This window comes from Globicephala melas, chromosome 3 (assembly GCF_963455315.2).
Source record: "Globicephala melas chromosome 3, mGloMel1.2, whole genome shotgun sequence".
NCBI lineage: Eukaryota > Metazoa > Chordata > Mammalia > Artiodactyla > Delphinidae > Globicephala > Globicephala melas.
Window position 1 is genome coordinate 129,276,425 of NC_083316.1, and position 16,728 is coordinate 129,293,152.

Below are 16,728 nucleotides of genomic sequence, written 5' to 3' on the forward strand. Positions count from 1 at the left end.
CCTGATCTCTCTTGAAAATGGAAAGGAGCAAATAATAAAAGGTGTTAAAGACAGACCAGCACCAGACTGAGACTTTCTCACTGGCTTAATCAGAAGGATTCAAACAGAACTGCAAAGTGAATAACATCTTCACTTTGTGGTCAGGGTCATTTAGTTCCGTGTATCATCTAATGCCATCTCCCATGCTATCCAGAGGTGGGCAACACCCACCTAGTGACCGCCCCCCCCCGCCCCCCACCAAGACTGCCCAGCGACTCAGTGACAAACCTGGGCAAGAACTCAGCTTAGATTTCCTGCATCCCAGCCCCACCTCTTTTCACTATGACACACGGCCTTACCACCAACAGGGAAGTCCATCCCCTCTGGATGTACTCATCTTCCCACCCCCATCCTCAGCAAGGCCTGGGAAGCAAAAGAATGAAAGCTGCCAACTATGTCCTTGCAGTGTGTACAAACCCCTCTCCCTGCCCCTGTCACAGGTAAAGAGCACTAACCACCTGGAAAGACCTGGAATCATACAGGGATGCTCTGCTCTGCTCCCTACCTACCCGCTGCAGACTCCTGCACTAAAGACACCCCCAAGAGGCAATGTCAGAGCGACAAGGATGGGAGGAAAATCCTTGAGACAAAGAGATGCAGGAGGCAGTCCATCTCCCCCAAACCACGGAGACTTTTGGCTCCAGCCGAGCATCCTGCACAGGGTCAGGGCTCCCAGTCTCTGTAAGGCAGCCAGGCGATGGCCTAGAGAGAACCGGTGACTTCAGGATCCATCTCCTGGGAGTTATGTGTGCTCCAAGATGACACATCCAACATACAGCAGTGACTCAGATCAGAGACTAAAGGTTGCAACATCCTAGGCCCTGCCCAGTGTCCCTAAGCCACACATCCTAAATCTCCCATCACTGCCCCAGGAGGAGGAACCAGACAGAAACAAAGATTTCTTCCTTTCAAACACTGTCCCTGGGGTCATGAGCCAGAAGCTCCGCTAGCTTCCTCGGACACACAAGACCCCAGCTCTCCAATGCACAGTCCAGGCAGATAGTTCATAGGGGGTAGAGGCCCCCTATGCAGACACCCACTTGACCCTCAGACTGGTGCCTCTGTTTTGGAAAATACCTCCCACTCGGGAAGAGGCCTCCGCCAGCAGTTGGGTTCCCTTCCACAACCCACATGGACTCCTTGAGCTCTCTGCTGCAGTTTGGTTTCAAGTCAGGAGGTTCTGCGGTGCACTGTACAGGAGCCGGTCCCTGAGCACACGCTGCTGAGAAGAGCTGCCCCCACGGCCCTCACTTTCGCAGAATCTGCCTTGCCAATTATTAGTACAATGGGCCAATTCTCATCCTGTGTTGCTCTTGGGGAAATTATGCAGGCTGGGGAACTGGCCTAGATTGGAAACGGAACAGCAGAAGCTGCCAATTAACATGAGTTCTTTTTTTGCATCCCCTAAAGAGGTTAGTCTCTAGGGAGAACTTATAAAAGACATGATCCCAGGCCCTCTAGGAACTCCTTAGCTGCCTCGCATCTCTGGGGGTTGGGACGAATGTCCAAAGTCACTTGGTCTAACTCTCTGTCCAGTGCTTGAATCCCTTAGATGAACTCGTCAGCTACTTCCTGAATGCATCCATGTTTGAGGAACTCACCACTCTCCACAGCAGGGCATTCCACATTTGGATGGCTCTATTGATTTGAAAGGTCTTCCTTTAATTCAATCAAATCCACCTTCCCATAACTCCTCCACTTTGGTCCTCGCTTGTGAGTGAGCTTGGCCAACCACTGAGTCTCCACTCCCAGGAAATAACCAACCACTCAGGAAAATGGCACCTAAGCCCAAACTATAAGGTTTGGAAAAGCACAAGAGAAAGCCTACTGGAGCAGAAAGGCTAATAGGAAGAAGAAGGGTTGGACTATTCTCATGGCCCTGAAAGGCAAAGTCAGGTTACAGATTCAGCATGGGATGGATTCCAAGAGCCCCTAAAACTTCAGCTGTACACACATCAGAAAATCTGTGGAAAGCAGAGGAAAACAGAAGCTGCAGCCTTTACTTCTTGGGGGTTCAAACTCTCACATCAGGAAGAAAAGAAGGAATGGAAGCATTTGGAGAAAGCTGAAGCTTGGTCCAGATTTAGTAGACCTCACGTGATGGGCAACACCAGTCTCCATAGGAGGGACTGGTCTTATGGCCAAAGACCTTGGCTTCTCCTTTGAACTTCCTACTTACGCCATTAAAAAGCATCAAGTCTCTCTGCCTCAGACCTGGCTCAACCCTGCCCATGAAGATTTAAGCCATCTCTGCATTCTTGGAAGGGATGTTAGCTCAGAAACACAGAGGGAGCCTGGGACAGTCCCCCATTATGTGGGAAGAGCAAGGAAAAATAAGAAAAAGAAAAAAATCTCTCTTGCACACGGGGAAGGTGACAAAACAAGACAATAGGTTAAGGGGAACAGATGAAGGGAGGGGCCTCGTCACCATAACAACAAGCCCAACAATTCTGAAAGATGGGATTTTTGTTTTTCTTTGCACCTGTCATTCTCCTCAGTACTGTCACTCTCCCCGCTCCTGGCAGAAGATAAGTTGTGAGTTTTTCACACCCACCAACAAGCTGCCTGGCTCTGGGGAGTGCAGCTGCTAAGGGAGGGGAAGAGAATGGGGTCTCCCAGAGGGTGCTCAGGGAGACTAGGATTCTGTCTTTCGCCTCCCTGGTCAAAGCTGGGAAGCATGTGGCTTCCTCATGAAACATGAACATGGCTGTTTGTACACAAATGTGTCAGAAAGTCCCCTCTTATATGGATACAGAGGAATCAGAGCTCTGGTCCTTAAATAAAAGGAATTTTTGTTCCTGCCCCAGGATACCCATCGTATTCCAACAGAGGTAGTCGAAGAGAGTCATTAACGGCAGCTCAATGGAAGGCTATGGCCTTGGGCTTCCAGGAGGGTGGGAGGGAGATGCAAGAGGGAGGGGATATGGGGATATATGTATACGTATAGCTGATTCACTTTGTTATACAGCAGAAGCTAACACAACATTGTAAAGCAATTATATTCCAATAAAGATGTTTAAAAACAAAAAAGCCAACGGCGCACATAAGGGAAATTAGAAACCTTGCCTAAATGTAAACTCCTCAACCATGTGAGCTAAGAAGACACCAGGACCAGCCCTTCATTCTAATCCTATCCAATTATGCCAAATTTAGACAGTAGGGCTTCATCTAAGTTTGCTTTCTGACACTGGTGGTGATAGGGCCCAGGTGCTCCCTTGATTCTAGAGGTCTTCCCAGGACTGTGTGAACACAAAGAAGGATCAGTAGCACTGTGTCCTGCAAGAGGTGGCAGTGCCCATACCATCTGGCTGTCCTCTTTGTGTGGCATATGTCCCCTCACCAACATACACTGCCATCCCCATGGACCAGAGAGACCTCCTTCAGAAGTGAGGGATGCTCTCCACCTCCAGACACAATCAAATTCTCAGTCATTGGACCTTCCTCCTTCTGCAGATACATAGAATATGCCTCCTACTCTCACTTCCCTATGAAGATCTGACCACACTTCCTTCCAAGGTATATTAGAAATGGACATTCCACCTTTTACATTCAGGGAGGCAGATGGCCTCTTAAGGTTTTTTGAAGACAGTAACAAAAAAAAAAGATGCCCACCACTCCCTTATCCTTGAAGACAATCCACAACCAAAGTGAACTTGAAAAGACCATGAGGAAGGAAACAGAAACCACTTTGGTGACCAGGAGGCAAGATGCACTTCAGCTACTGAAAGGCTGATCAGCTGGTGAAGTCAGCGGGACTCAAGCCTTTCCTCCCGGCCTTCTTGTCTACCACCTTCCCCCAGGCCTGCTCCCCATCCATTCTCTCTGAGCTTCACTGTCAACCACTCTTCTCTAAGGTGTGAGCTGATAAGATATTGACATGCCTCCCCACCACACAGAAGAGTTTTATAGGAACTTCTATAAACCGTAAGTCCTCCAAGAACTCTAAAGACTTACTTTCCAGCAGAATTACAGAACTCCCAAACAACGAAGAGGGAGACATTTTGAGCATTCTGAAAAATCAGGCCAAGTGGGAATTTATTTGTTCAGCCAACTCTTGAACCAAGCACCCAGCTCATTTTTGCACATTTCCTTTATCAGGCCGTGATACCAGAGGAGGAGAAATTCTACCCCTTTGAATAGTCATTTCCACTGCTTCCAAAGCCAGACTATGCCTTGCCAAGCGTAACCCATATTCAAGAACCATCTGCTTTAGCAATACAGGAAGCCACCAGAGGGGTATGCTTTAGATAATCCTACAGCTCTGCTGGCCCAGGCTGCTTCTGGGGAGGGAAGGGATGCTGCTATCTGCCAGCTGCAGTCCCCAAGCTCAGCCCTGCTGAATCCTGTACAATGCACCGAGTAGAACTAGGGCAGAGGCCACTGACTTGGTCAATTACTGGCCCCTTTCCCCACGCCCAGATTCCAATAGGCAGATGTCAGAGGAGTCCCTAGGACATGACATTTCACCTTTTGCGTGGCTCGCCTACAACCCCACCTGAAAAAGAACACATGGAGAGATGTAAAAGCTTTATCCCACCCAGTGCCACCAACCAACCTCCCAACCATGCCACGTGCCTGTGCCAGCTGAGGCGTGCATTTCATTTTAATTTGATGAGAAATCTGTACCTGAGCAAACAATATAAACAAAGGTGTTCGAGCCACTGTGACATCTGGGGATGAGTATGCTTCTAAGATTTAAAGATGTTCTCTTGCCTGTGTCAAGAGTCTGATTGATCCCACTCTCCCCAAGCCATTACCCTCTCCCATGACCAGCGGTTTTGTTTGGTTATTCTCACCACCTGGGGAGATGTCTCTCAGTCCCCCACTTTTGAACCCCACTAGCGGTGACAGAACTCAGGGCTGGTCTCACTAACCGATGACCTTTCTCAGGCTCCACGAAATGAGCTCTGTCCACCTCCTACTGAACATGGACACTTGTCCCCAGGACCCTAGGAATTAAGTACCCTGTTCCACGATCCTGTTCATGCAGAACCAGTGCGAGATCTTTTAGCCCAGGCAACAGAGCTTTCTAAGTTCAGCTACCGAGTCTGCCTCCAGTGTTCTTCAGCAAGCACCTCCACGAGAAAAATGACTCCAATTAAGCATAATTACTAGGATTTAATAGAGCCATTTTTCTATCTCAGTGCCTTTTTTCTATTACAAGCCCCACAGTTTTCTTTTTCCCTCAATTGGGACTCAGCACAGTAAGTTAAAGGTATACATTTGTTGATCTTTATTATACATACAATAACTGTCTTATTAAATTGAATTCAAATGCACATCTAGGAGAAAGTTCATTTTAAGTACCAACTCGCAGAAAAACACTCACAGGCATAAACAATAAGCAAGGCCAGTGCGTTGTGAAGCAGCCACGGGGTTGGGGGGCAGGAACTGAGCTGCAAAGGAAGGGACACAGTTTCCTGAAAGAATGGAGTAAGCGCAAGCGTGCAGATCTTGGTAGAAGCTGCCCTGACTTCTTGTGTCATTTCCCACCCTCAAACGTGCATTGGGGAGGAGGGGAAATCTAACTATACATTCAATGTAAACAGGGATGCTAGAAAAATTGTTATACACACATATGCTCGCACATGCATACATTTTTTCCTGGGAAACGTTTAACACACTGTCAATAAACACAAAGCCTTTCCAACTATTGTGAATGTTAAAGAGGGTGATGGGGTTGAGTGTATGTGTGTTAAAATGCTGTTTCTTGGATGGTCTCTAGCCCCTTGGCTCACTTGACTCTCCCCCCACCCCCTCCTCTTCCTAGGACAAGACAAGCGCTCTGAGCCTCAGCAATGTGGCCGGCGTGTTCTACATCCTGATCGGAGGACTTGGACTAGCCATGCTGGTTGCCTTAATCGAGTTCTGCTACAAATCGCGTAGCGAATCCAAGCGGATGAAGGTGGCATCGTCTTCCCAGGCCTTTTTCCTAACTTGTTCTGTGATACAGCTGGGTTTTCTGGGAGTCCATTAACTAAAAAGGGTGGGGAGTGGCAGGAGGCTGAGGTCAACCCGAGGCATGGGATGACAGGAAGCTGTTTTGAGGAAGGTGACAGGGAAAGACACAGCGGTGAGAGAAGAAAGAAGATGGCACGTGTCAGGGTAAACGTAAGGCCTGAGAAAACAAATGCATCAGCCAGAGATGGGGGGCTGAGATGAAAAGTTAGCGGTTAAGTGGGCATTCAAGATAGTGTGAGGCAAGAGTGACTGCTACAAAGGTAGATCCTCCCTGAGGTCACGTTAACTGAAGTGTAGCTCCCAAGATGGGGGCGGGGGGGGCGGGTTGGTATCCTCCCTCTACAAGGTGGACGATCTTGCCATGCTCGGTGAGGGAGGTCTTTTCTTAGCCACCATATGGTAAGGTGGACTTTGGCAAAGCGGATCATGCCCCCAGAATGGTAAGCACGTTAATTAGATGACCCCAAACTACATCAAATATAGCTGAAGGCAACTAAACTGGAAAAGAGAAGAATTATGGACGAGATGAGAGCTGTCTGTAAAAACAGGAAGATTTTTCAGGGGGGAAAGAAAACATATTAGTTCTGTGGGGTCCCAAAGTATACGACAAGAGCTAAGGACTAAAAGCTATGGAGAACAGATATGAACACAGTGAGTGAGATCTACTTTTTCAGAGCTGCCTACCCCACGGTGGGATGGGTTAGCCCAATGAGCGGCAAGCAGCTCATCACTGGAGGTCCACACACAGGCCGAATAATTCCTGACAAGGCTATAGATTCAAGTATCCAAAGGGAGTTTGGATGACATGGCCTTGAAGGCCCCTCACATGTCATCATTTAGTTTCAGTAAGAAAATATTTTTGGAAGGAAGTGTTCTTCATGTGAGCAACACATAAGCAAGACATCAGGAGGAGGAAGAGAGCACTAAGACGCAATCTGTAACCTTCAGCGTTTTTAACAAAGAGCGACACAGAAAAACTACCCAGGGAACCAAACTGTGACATAGAGAGGAAGGCCTACAGGGATATCCGGGAGGGAGGAAATAGAGGCGGCTTCTACGATTCAAACCAACAGAAGTGGAAAGAAGCACAGTCATTCTGAGCAATGAACCCTGGGCTGTTACCTTCACTTGACTAGACTAAGAGGACTCATCGGTAGGATTTGCTCTCCAAGAATCTCATGCTTTCCACCCATGCGCCTTTATGCAGGTCAATCCCTCTCCCTGTCTTCTGTCCCATAGGACCCATTGAAAAGGCAACTTCCCAAGATATAATAACAAGGAATAATTAAGGGATGGTAATGTGATGGTATTCAGCCAGGGAACCTAGGAGCACCTCCATCCTACCCTTGACCAGGTCACTCAAATCCAGGTCCTCTTAGAAAGGACAAAGCACAGCAAAAGCATGGGCCTCAGATCCTAAACGCAGTGTAGACCTCCAAGGAGCTTGGCTGGACACAGCAAAGTCTCCTAGAACCTAAAAAGCTTTCTTTGCCTACTCCATCCCAAACATAAGCCTAAAGACTCTCCTATCTTACCCTCCAAAGTGAGGAAAGTTTACTCCAGAGGCAGCAAGGGGAACAGGAGACGAACTGGGTGAGCACAACTTTTACAACCCTCCAAAACCTTCCCCATGGGCCATGACACAAACCAGTGTCGCAGGATTGGCCCAGTACACATCGTAGGAACTCCCCTAGGACATACTGCAGTGTAGGGTCTAAAGCAAGGCTCTGGCGACTGAATGTCTGACCATAAATCTTGCCTGTTCCTCATGTTAACTGTGTCATCTTGAACAAGGTTCAATAGCTCTCTGAGCCTCCTTTTCTATAAAATGGAGCTAGTGGTAGTACAGACCTCATAAAACTGTTGTGGTTTGTATGAAAAAATTGATATAAAGGGCTCTGCAAAATGCTTGGCCCATAGTAAGCCCTCAATAAATAAGAATAACTAGAATTTATAATAATAATATATTATTATTAGTGGCCAGCTACAGCCTCCTTAAGACTTCCCTTTTATAGCCCCTACTTATATGTCCTAGGCTTTTTTAAGCTACAGAGATTGTCAGTTCCTTAAGGTAAGAAGGTGTGTCTGATTTCTCTTTGGGCATCCCACATACGTAGGGTATTAGTAATAATTAACATGGAATTGTATCTAGAGAAAATCTCTTGGAGGATGAAGTGAGGCATTGGAAGGAGCTGCTGTTAGGTTAAGCAAACACAAGCATCAAAACAGCCCAGCCTGGAAGCACACACACCACCATCCAAAGTGCTTTTGTTCCCATCTGTTTGTACTCCCAAGATCTGATGAGACCAGGCATCCCCAAGCAGGAAAGCTGGACTTCCGGCCCTTACTATGGGATGACCATGTCCCACTAATCATAGTCAGTGCCAGGTGGTGGTACCAGGGTGGCTAATGACTAAGATCTTCTTAAACCTGTACAATGTTGACCTTCACTGCTGAAGTCACAACATTCAGGTAAAGACAAGAATCCTTCTAAGAGGCCACTGAATCACGTCACAACTTCTGGGAGACATTCTCACCCTTCCCTTTCCAAAGAAAATATTGAATTTCTCAGGAGCCAACATCAGGATCTCTTGGAATCATTAACGCAAGGTCTTTCATCACAATCTTCTATAGTTAATTCCATCGGTTGGCATAACTTCTGTCCAACTCACCGAGGCTCCTAATAGAATTATTAATCTTCCACCTGCAAAAAAGATGCCTCTTTGGTCCTTATTTAGTTAACCCAACCCTTAATTTTCAAAGCTCCATCAACTTCTCTCTTAGCCAAAGGAGATAAGTGATCACATTCTGCTTGCCTCTCAGACTTTCCAGGTTTGCAGTTCTCTTTATCATTCTGTACTTTGCCTTCTCCAAAGGCAGATTAACTCCTTCCAGAAGTGCAGCCTCCAGCCTCACACAGTGGACCACAATGACAGTGTCCAGGGCCTTTGGCAAGAATCTTCCCTCTTGTTTCTTTCCTTAGTCACAGTATGTGGCCAACTCTTAAGACCTGGAGCCCCTAAACCTAGTTGATGATCAGCCTCCTACTTCTCAAGAGTGTATAAGGAGCCCTTCCCCACTCTGCATGAAAAAGAGAAGAAAGAGGAAGAGGGGGTGGAAAAGAGAAAGAAGGGAAGGAAGGCGAGAGAAGAAAGGAAGGAATAAAGGAAAGATATCTTTTCAGTGACTTCCATGTTCAAAGCACTTTATATAGCACTTTATATACACTTTCATTAACCCTGTTCTTGCAATTCAACAGATGAAGAAATACGGGTTCAGAGAAGCTAAGTAGTTTTTCCAACAAGGTCACGTAAGCTCGGAGCTGGAGGAACAGGAATTAGACCTCCAGCACGGCCCCTGCAAAGCCTGGGCTCTTGGTACCAGCCAAGCTACTTCTCATAAATTTCTCTCTCCTCTCCAACCACATGGCAACAGATAATTTTTATCACCTGCTACCTCCCGTCAAAACCCTGCGCACAGCGCAGAGACAAATAAGATGCAGTCCTTATCCTTATGTTTGCCTGATCTAGCTGTTGAGGCCATCCATGGGACGTGATCCTTTGCTTGTGCATTATTGAGACCCTTTCCCCTTCGATGTCACATGAGCAGGACACAGAACAAGTGTCACAGGGATGGCGGGAGGGCACCCTGCAGGCAGTCCTTCCACAGAGACATATGGAGCACCACTGCCTGCTAGGCATTGCTCAGCGCTGGGGATACAGTCAGGAACAAACCAGGCACAACTTCTGATTTCAGGAAGCTGAGAATTTAATTGGAAGGCAGAAACAAGCAAATACGTATATGTTCAATGAGTGTTTGAAGAAAAAGGTCCATGCTCTGAAGTCCTGATCGGGGAATGGAGTGTGAGGCAGGACAGACAGGCTTTCCTGAGAAACTGATGTTTAACAGACTTGAAACAGGAAAAGAATTAACCAGGGGAAGATAATTGCTACCAAAGGATGCACAAGTATCACAGAGCCAAAGACCAGAACTCTTGCCCAGAAATGAGTGGAAAGCCAGGGAGACTGGGCACAGGAAGACTGAGGGAAAAGGAGAGCATGGGAGAGTTGGGGACTCAGAGAGGGACTTCAGGCGACCACAACATTTCAGTATAATTGAAACTGTCATACAGTAGCAGAAATATAAAACCCAATACATACTCCAAATTGAATAAAGTCTCAGATGCCCTGTCCCTCCCCTCTGCCCAGGAAAACAGACAGGAACCTGAGCCCTTAGTTGATATTAAGGACAACCAGGGTGTTTATTATTCACCACCTTGCTCCCCCAAAGAAATAATCCCCAGCCACTCCCACCCCCAGGAGAGCCTACTGACTTTTCATAATTGTAGTGGCTGTGCTGACACGGGCTGTGTGGAAACCACACATTGAGGCTTTGCACATTTCCCTGCAATTAACGCACAGCTGAGTGACGTGGTCAGGCGGAGGAGGGGGGCAACCTCCACAGCAGGCGGTCCCTCTGGCTCTCAGCAGGCATGCTAGGATGAGGTCATCACCCAGGGCTGAGCTTTTATTAGGCTGTTCTACGACATGCAGAGGCTGGGCAGACTTTTCTTAGAAAAGCAAGTAGCTGAGAAGTTAGGACGTAATCACTGCTGGAGACATGAGTCTCTGAAGCACCAACTTGGGGGACTTTGAGGTTGGACTTTTCACTCACCCTTTTCTCCCTATCAGTTTCAAAAACAACTTATAAGGATGAACTTAAAGAATGGCTGGTATGTCAAGGATGGACAGGAGAGAACCTCAGTTCCTAGAGGCAAGGGGAGAAATGACATCAGCTTACGACTGGTTAGCTACGGGGGGGGGGGGGGGGGGAGGAGGACACACAGTCAGGAGGTCATCCACTTTGACCCTAGGTCACAGATAACTGTAACTTGAAACAAGTCCTCAGTTTCTCTATAAAATGAAATCAACTCCATCAGTGTATTTCCACCTTGTTTGCGTATTAAAATCACCTGGGGAGTTTTTAAAACTCCAGATGTCCAGGCCACACACCATACCTATTAAGTCAGCATCCCTGGGGTAGGTCTCAGGCATCAGTGCTTTTTTTCCCCAGAACTCCCCAGATGATACCAACGTGTGGCCAAGTTTGAGAACTAGTGAAATAGTCATTTCTAGCAGTGCTTCCCACGCCAAAGTTTTGACTCTATTCCTCCCTTCTCCTGAGATTAGAAAGAAAACCAGTAAGTAGGTAATCCCCACCATCAATGTCAGTATGGAGTCAGTGACCTCTGAGAATCCTTCACCTTCCTTGAAAACCAATTCTCAATGACATGAACTTGGAGGGTTTTAGCTACATGCCTGGCTAAATTACCTCAGATTTTGATAGGCACCAATAGATTATGACACCAGCCTTCTCCTTTACGGTGAATTTGTCAAGTACCACCAACTTCCATGGAATATTACGGAAATAGGTGAGATCTTTTGAGAAACAAAGCCCAGGGTGGTCTGTGTGAACTTTAAACTTTTTTTTTTAATTAAAGGGGTGTGGCAAAGGAAAATCAGAAGATAGACATTCCAAGCTAATCCATAGAAGGTTCCACACTGCCCACACACAAAAATAAGTCGTTATTTTCTTTTCAACATTTTAAAAGTGAGAATAAGTAACCATGGATTCATCATGTTTTCTTTTCACATTTCCCCCATAGAGCATCACAGTGGTGTTTATGGGACCCTGACTTAGAAGAATGCTATCCAGGTCACACTTCCTCTTCAGTGAAGGACAACCAGGCAGAATGTAAATTAATCACATCCAGGAGTCTGAAGAGGAGACAGAACCCATGTGGGTGGAGCATCATATGGGGCAGATCTGTCTGAATCATGGATTTTTTAAAAGAAAGAATATTTTAAAACACTGTCAGAACTGCCAGTAATAAGAGGATCCTCCCAGCATAGTACAGCAGAAAGAGTAACAACTGGGTCAAAACTGCCCTGCTTACATCCGTGAGGCCACAGCAGGTTGACTGATTTCTCTGATCACTAGAATCACGCCAATGTGCAAAAGAGGAAGCCATCAGCTTTTTGAGAATGGCCCTATGTGTTCGGCTTTTCTTAGACAAATTCAAGGATATCTATGGGGCCTCTAACAACATGCTAGACACGCTGGCAGGTAGCTAAGGATTGAGAAGACACGGCCCTTGCCCTTCTCCAGACATTTAGTTCTCTTAAAGAAGACAGAAGTTACATACCTGAAGCAGAATCATTGCGAGCAAATATATAATGCATGAGTACTGGCAGGGGTAGGGGGCAGGACTTGCTGGGGCAGTCTAAGACAACTTCAAGGAGGTAGGAATAAACTGAGTCTCGAAGGATGGGTAGGCTGATCTTAGAGAAAGAAACCTCTCAACTCACATACCCCTCAACTCATTCTCCTTTGTGTTGATTCCCACCAAGAAACTAAGCCCTACCTCAAAATTTCTATAGGTATCTTTCAACGGGAAGTTGGAAGTGATAGGAAGAGGGTTTAAATTTCATGCATGAAGTTTCTTTCTCGAAAGGATCTTGGAACAGAACACTTCCTCTTGTCTAATAGGATATGGTTCTAATTACAGACTGTGGTCTCGAGCATTCTCTCTAACTCATCTGATCCTGGGGTGATCACTGGAGTTCTTTTCACATCTAGAATTCCAACACTCTAGAAGTCACAGGCTTTCACAAATCAGTAGCACTGATCTGATGTGTCGGTTTAGAAGGACAGGTTACATGTGCTGATGGGAAGCAGATGACGTGCAGATATTGATCTTTGGAATTCATTCTCACTTTCTTTAGCACATGCTTCTTTCCAATTACATTATGCTGACTGTATTATTCAAACAAGTCCGACATTCCCTTAACACATACTGCTAGAGGTAGGATAGCATTTTTCTCTGGTCAGAGGTAGTTTTAAATTTTCAGCTAACAGTGATACACCCTCAATTTTCTGTTAACATTTCAACTCATTTTTCATGCAGTATAGTACCATTCTTGCTAATAAAATCAGTAGGTGCATAGATAATTACATTTTGACAAACATGGAGATTTAAAAGGTCTAGAGAGATAAGGAAACAAGCACAAGGTCACACAACTAGCTGATGTCAGAACCAGGGCTAAAACCCAAGTTTCCTAAACCCCATTTCTAGAGTCTTCTACTTGGTCGTGTTGCTATGTTTATTATCATCAATACTACCATGGCTCTGTTGTACCTTTAGAAATCACAGAAGATAAGAACAGGAAAGGATCTTAGAGATCACCCAATCCAGCACACCTTACTAAACCAAGAGCACGTGAGGTCCAGAGAGGGGATCAGACTCGTCCAGGGCCACAAAACAGTTTTGCGGGTTCGAGGGAAGTCAAGACTAGCATTACACATTTGGAAAAAAGTTGGACGGGGAGGAGAGTGGGGCGACATTTTAAGTCCAGTGTTGACTCATTCTCCTTGCCAATCACTGCCAAGGACCTGGGGAAGAACCCCCGGTCCTCCTGAAAAGGGTTTCTGTTTGATCCCACAGCAATCCATCAACGAAGCCATACGGACATCGACACTCCCCCGAAACAGCGGGGCAGGAGCCAGCGGTGGTGGCAGTGGAGAGAATGGCCGGGTGGTCAGCCATGACTTCCCCAAGTCCATGCAATCGATCCCCTGCATGAGCCACAGTTCAGGGATGCCCTTGGGAGCCACCGGACTGTAACTGGAGCGGACGGAGACCCCTTGGGGAGTATGCCCAGGCTCCCCCAGTTCCATCCCAAACCCTTCAGTGCCAAAAACAACAAAATGAAATGCCACCGCCACCAACCACCATGACCACAAGGAGGATGATTCAACAGATTTTCCTGAAGAATTGAGAAAACATTTTGCGGCCCCTTTTCCTTTTCTGATGTTCTTTCACCCTTTTCCTTTTGCTAAGTGAGGATGACAAATAACACTGTACTGCAATAAGGGGAGAATAACCCTGTTACATAGAGCCTGTGTCTCTGAACGTGGAGTCACTGGCGCACTAATGAGGAAGCTGTCCTGTTTTCTTTGAATTTGGTTATTCATGCGTCTTAGTGTGTGCACTATATATTTTTTCGTATTAATATCCATGGTTTGCAGGTTCTGTTAGGCCCCTTCCTTTTCCTTCTTACTCCCAACTCCCTACCCATCCCACTTTAGTTTCGTTTTTAGTTTAGTTTTCAGATTGGAGATTCAAGATTCGTTCCACCTGACAAGCAAGCAAAAGGAAAAAAGCAATTTTCAAACGAATTCATCATGGGAGCTCTCCAGATTCCCCTCCACACCTCGGCCCCAAGCCGTGGGTGGAGACCGATGCTGTTGCAGGAGTGGGCTGCCTCCCACACACAGGGCACTGCCTAGGCACTGATTTAGTTGAGAACACGTATGAAGCAACTCAGACCCAGGGTGGCGGAGAAGGTAAAGGCAGGTGTGCAGTCAGAAGAGGACTCGTGAAGTTACTGCCAGAGGCTCAGATAAAGCTTCTTTGAATGTGTAACAGCCATCTCATAGGCCTTAGGTGGAACAGTGTGCTTCTTCAGAGTCAAGCTCAGCCACAAGGACTGTGTCCTTCTGCTACGCTCAAGCCCTAAAGGCACTCTGGTGGCTGAAGGGCAACTGGCCTCCTGAACCACGTAGAGCCTTGAGAAGAGCTGACATCCAGGGAGATAGCACCCCTGATTCTCACCTGTCATTTGCTTGACATCTGAGCAGGAACCCCATTGTAGAACAGACCCTCTCTTCAGAGCATCTGATGTGGGGGGGGGGCGGAAATGTTATACAAGCTAAATGCAAAAGAAAGCTGATAGAAGAACTTTGGAAGAGGAAGCTTCATCAAAGTCCACAAGCAATAGAACCTTCCACGGTGTGCCCTGTCCTACGACTGAGAGACCAAGTATGAAACTTAGAGTTTTGGTGACCTAGGAAACTTGACTTTTTATGTCCATATAAAAGTGGTGTTTTAGCAGGTAGCCAGATGACCTCCTGTCATCTTTAGAAAGTAAAATGCCCCAGGCTGAATGATTTGAAGGAGGATAGGGAGATGGAATACATTGATAATAACACTGTGGGGGGGGAACCTTAAGATTCCTGACCCCAACTTCTCACCCAAGGAGGCCAACCTTCCCCCTGGCTAAGAAAGAATGAGGACGTTGTATTCCAATGACCAGAATCAACAGGCCCATGTTTGTGACTACAACCTGAATGAAAACAAGATTGGAGAAGTGACAGGGTTTATGGAGAGAAATCCAGGCTGACTACAACTATGGCTGGGGTCTTGGGGAGGTGTGTCCAGGCACATAGCTGTCGTGGAGATCCCAGCTCTCATTCTTGGTGCGATCGGCTTCCAGCTCTCCAGCAGCCACTCTCCTGGGTGCATGATTCAGTGCGTGCCATGTGTCATCAGCTCTCATTGATCACCATATTCTGGCTTTTTCCCTTACTCCCCACTTCTATCCAGTCTCTCTGCTACGGGTTATCATTAGCAATTGACAAACGAAAGGTTTTGGAGCCTACCTACAAGTGGAGGCACCATGACTGGCTTCATCTGTGGATTCTCTCTGTGGACACCCACCATCTCTATGTCTCTTCCATCCTCCTTTCATCAGCCATAGCAAAGAACCATCAAACTCTTTGCCCTTTCAACTCAAGTGTTGTTGTTCAGTCTCTCACGTGTCAATGTGGGCATGGTACGTGAAGCAGGACCCTCAGGATGGATTGTCACTTTTTGCTACTGCCAGCTGGTGTCCTCCCCATCCCTTGATCTCTCACCAGATCCTTCCCAACCCTTAACCTACCACTGCAGAATCTGATATGAGCCACCATTAGGAAGTCTGCGTTTTGGAGGAGTTGGAAATAACCCTCTACCATCAACTTGCTTCAAAGACCTTTTGCCTTTGGCCTGGTAAGATGCCTCTTCAGCCAGTGAGCTCGCCAGTAACATGATCTGATAGGAAGAGACCACCAATGCTAGAAATGAGGGTCTATGCTATGTGGGGGTCCAAGACTCCAGCAGAAGATGTTTTTCATCGATGGAGGGGTGATGGGGAAAACAAAAGTAAGAAAAAAGTTAACTTGTATTATGTATTTTTACTACACTTTTCTTAAAAATAGAGCAATGGGAAAACTCTGAAAGAGACTGACATTTTTCTCAACAGGAATCCATACTTAACAGTTCTGGCTTTCATTAAATTTTGCTCTTTGGTACCTGGGCCTTTTATTTAACATCTCTATTTGTTTTAACTCTCTTGGCAGATGTGTGAAAGGATTTTTGCTTGATCAAACACTAAATATTTTTCTTGGTTCCTGTTTTTCTTTCAAATAACCAGGTTTTTTTTTCTTTTGGTATTTGCATAAAATGAAAATATCACCAAGAATTAAATCACTGTGGATCCATTATCTACTTTTCATATTTGTCCATTCCATTTTTGTGCCATTTCTGAAGCCAGAGCTCTAAACTGTTATTTTCTTCTTGCTAAGCCTAAGTTCAGTGCATTTTTAATGGTGACCAGTACTCCTGACTCACAAACAGCTCTTCAAACAAGTCATTTCAGATGAACTAGATCATTGTGAGTTATTCATCCAAGTAAGATAACAGCAACAAAAAGACAGAATGGTATTGGTTTGCAAGGGCCATGGTTCCAATTGCATAAGGAACAGGGTTCGACGTGCAGTGGTCACGGTACCCCTAGGGAACTGGATGGCTCACAGGGGATGTCTTCCAGACATCCCCAAGTTGGAGTC

The 16,728-nt window shown here is 46.3% G+C and overlaps 1 protein-coding gene across 6 annotated transcripts in view; it reads left to right on the top strand.

Annotated features, from left to right (window-relative positions):
* The window catches only part of GRIA1 (glutamate ionotropic receptor AMPA type subunit 1), a 322,415-nt gene extending 306,032 nt beyond the window's left edge, over positions 1–16,383 (top strand). For 5 of the 6 annotated variants that reach the window (XM_060296515.1, XM_030834185.2, XM_070045213.1 and 2 more), the window contains 2 exons: positions 5,810–5,944; positions 13,484–16,383. In XM_060296515.1, coding sequence (XP_060152498.1) covers positions 5,810–5,944; positions 13,484–13,684 — 336 coding nt within the window. In that variant the 3' untranslated portion in view covers positions 13,685–16,383. The remainder of the gene's footprint in view (positions 1–5,809; positions 5,945–13,483) is intronic. The other variant, XM_060296516.1, reaches the window with a different exon arrangement.
* Positions 16,384–16,728: the final 345 nt, after the last annotated feature.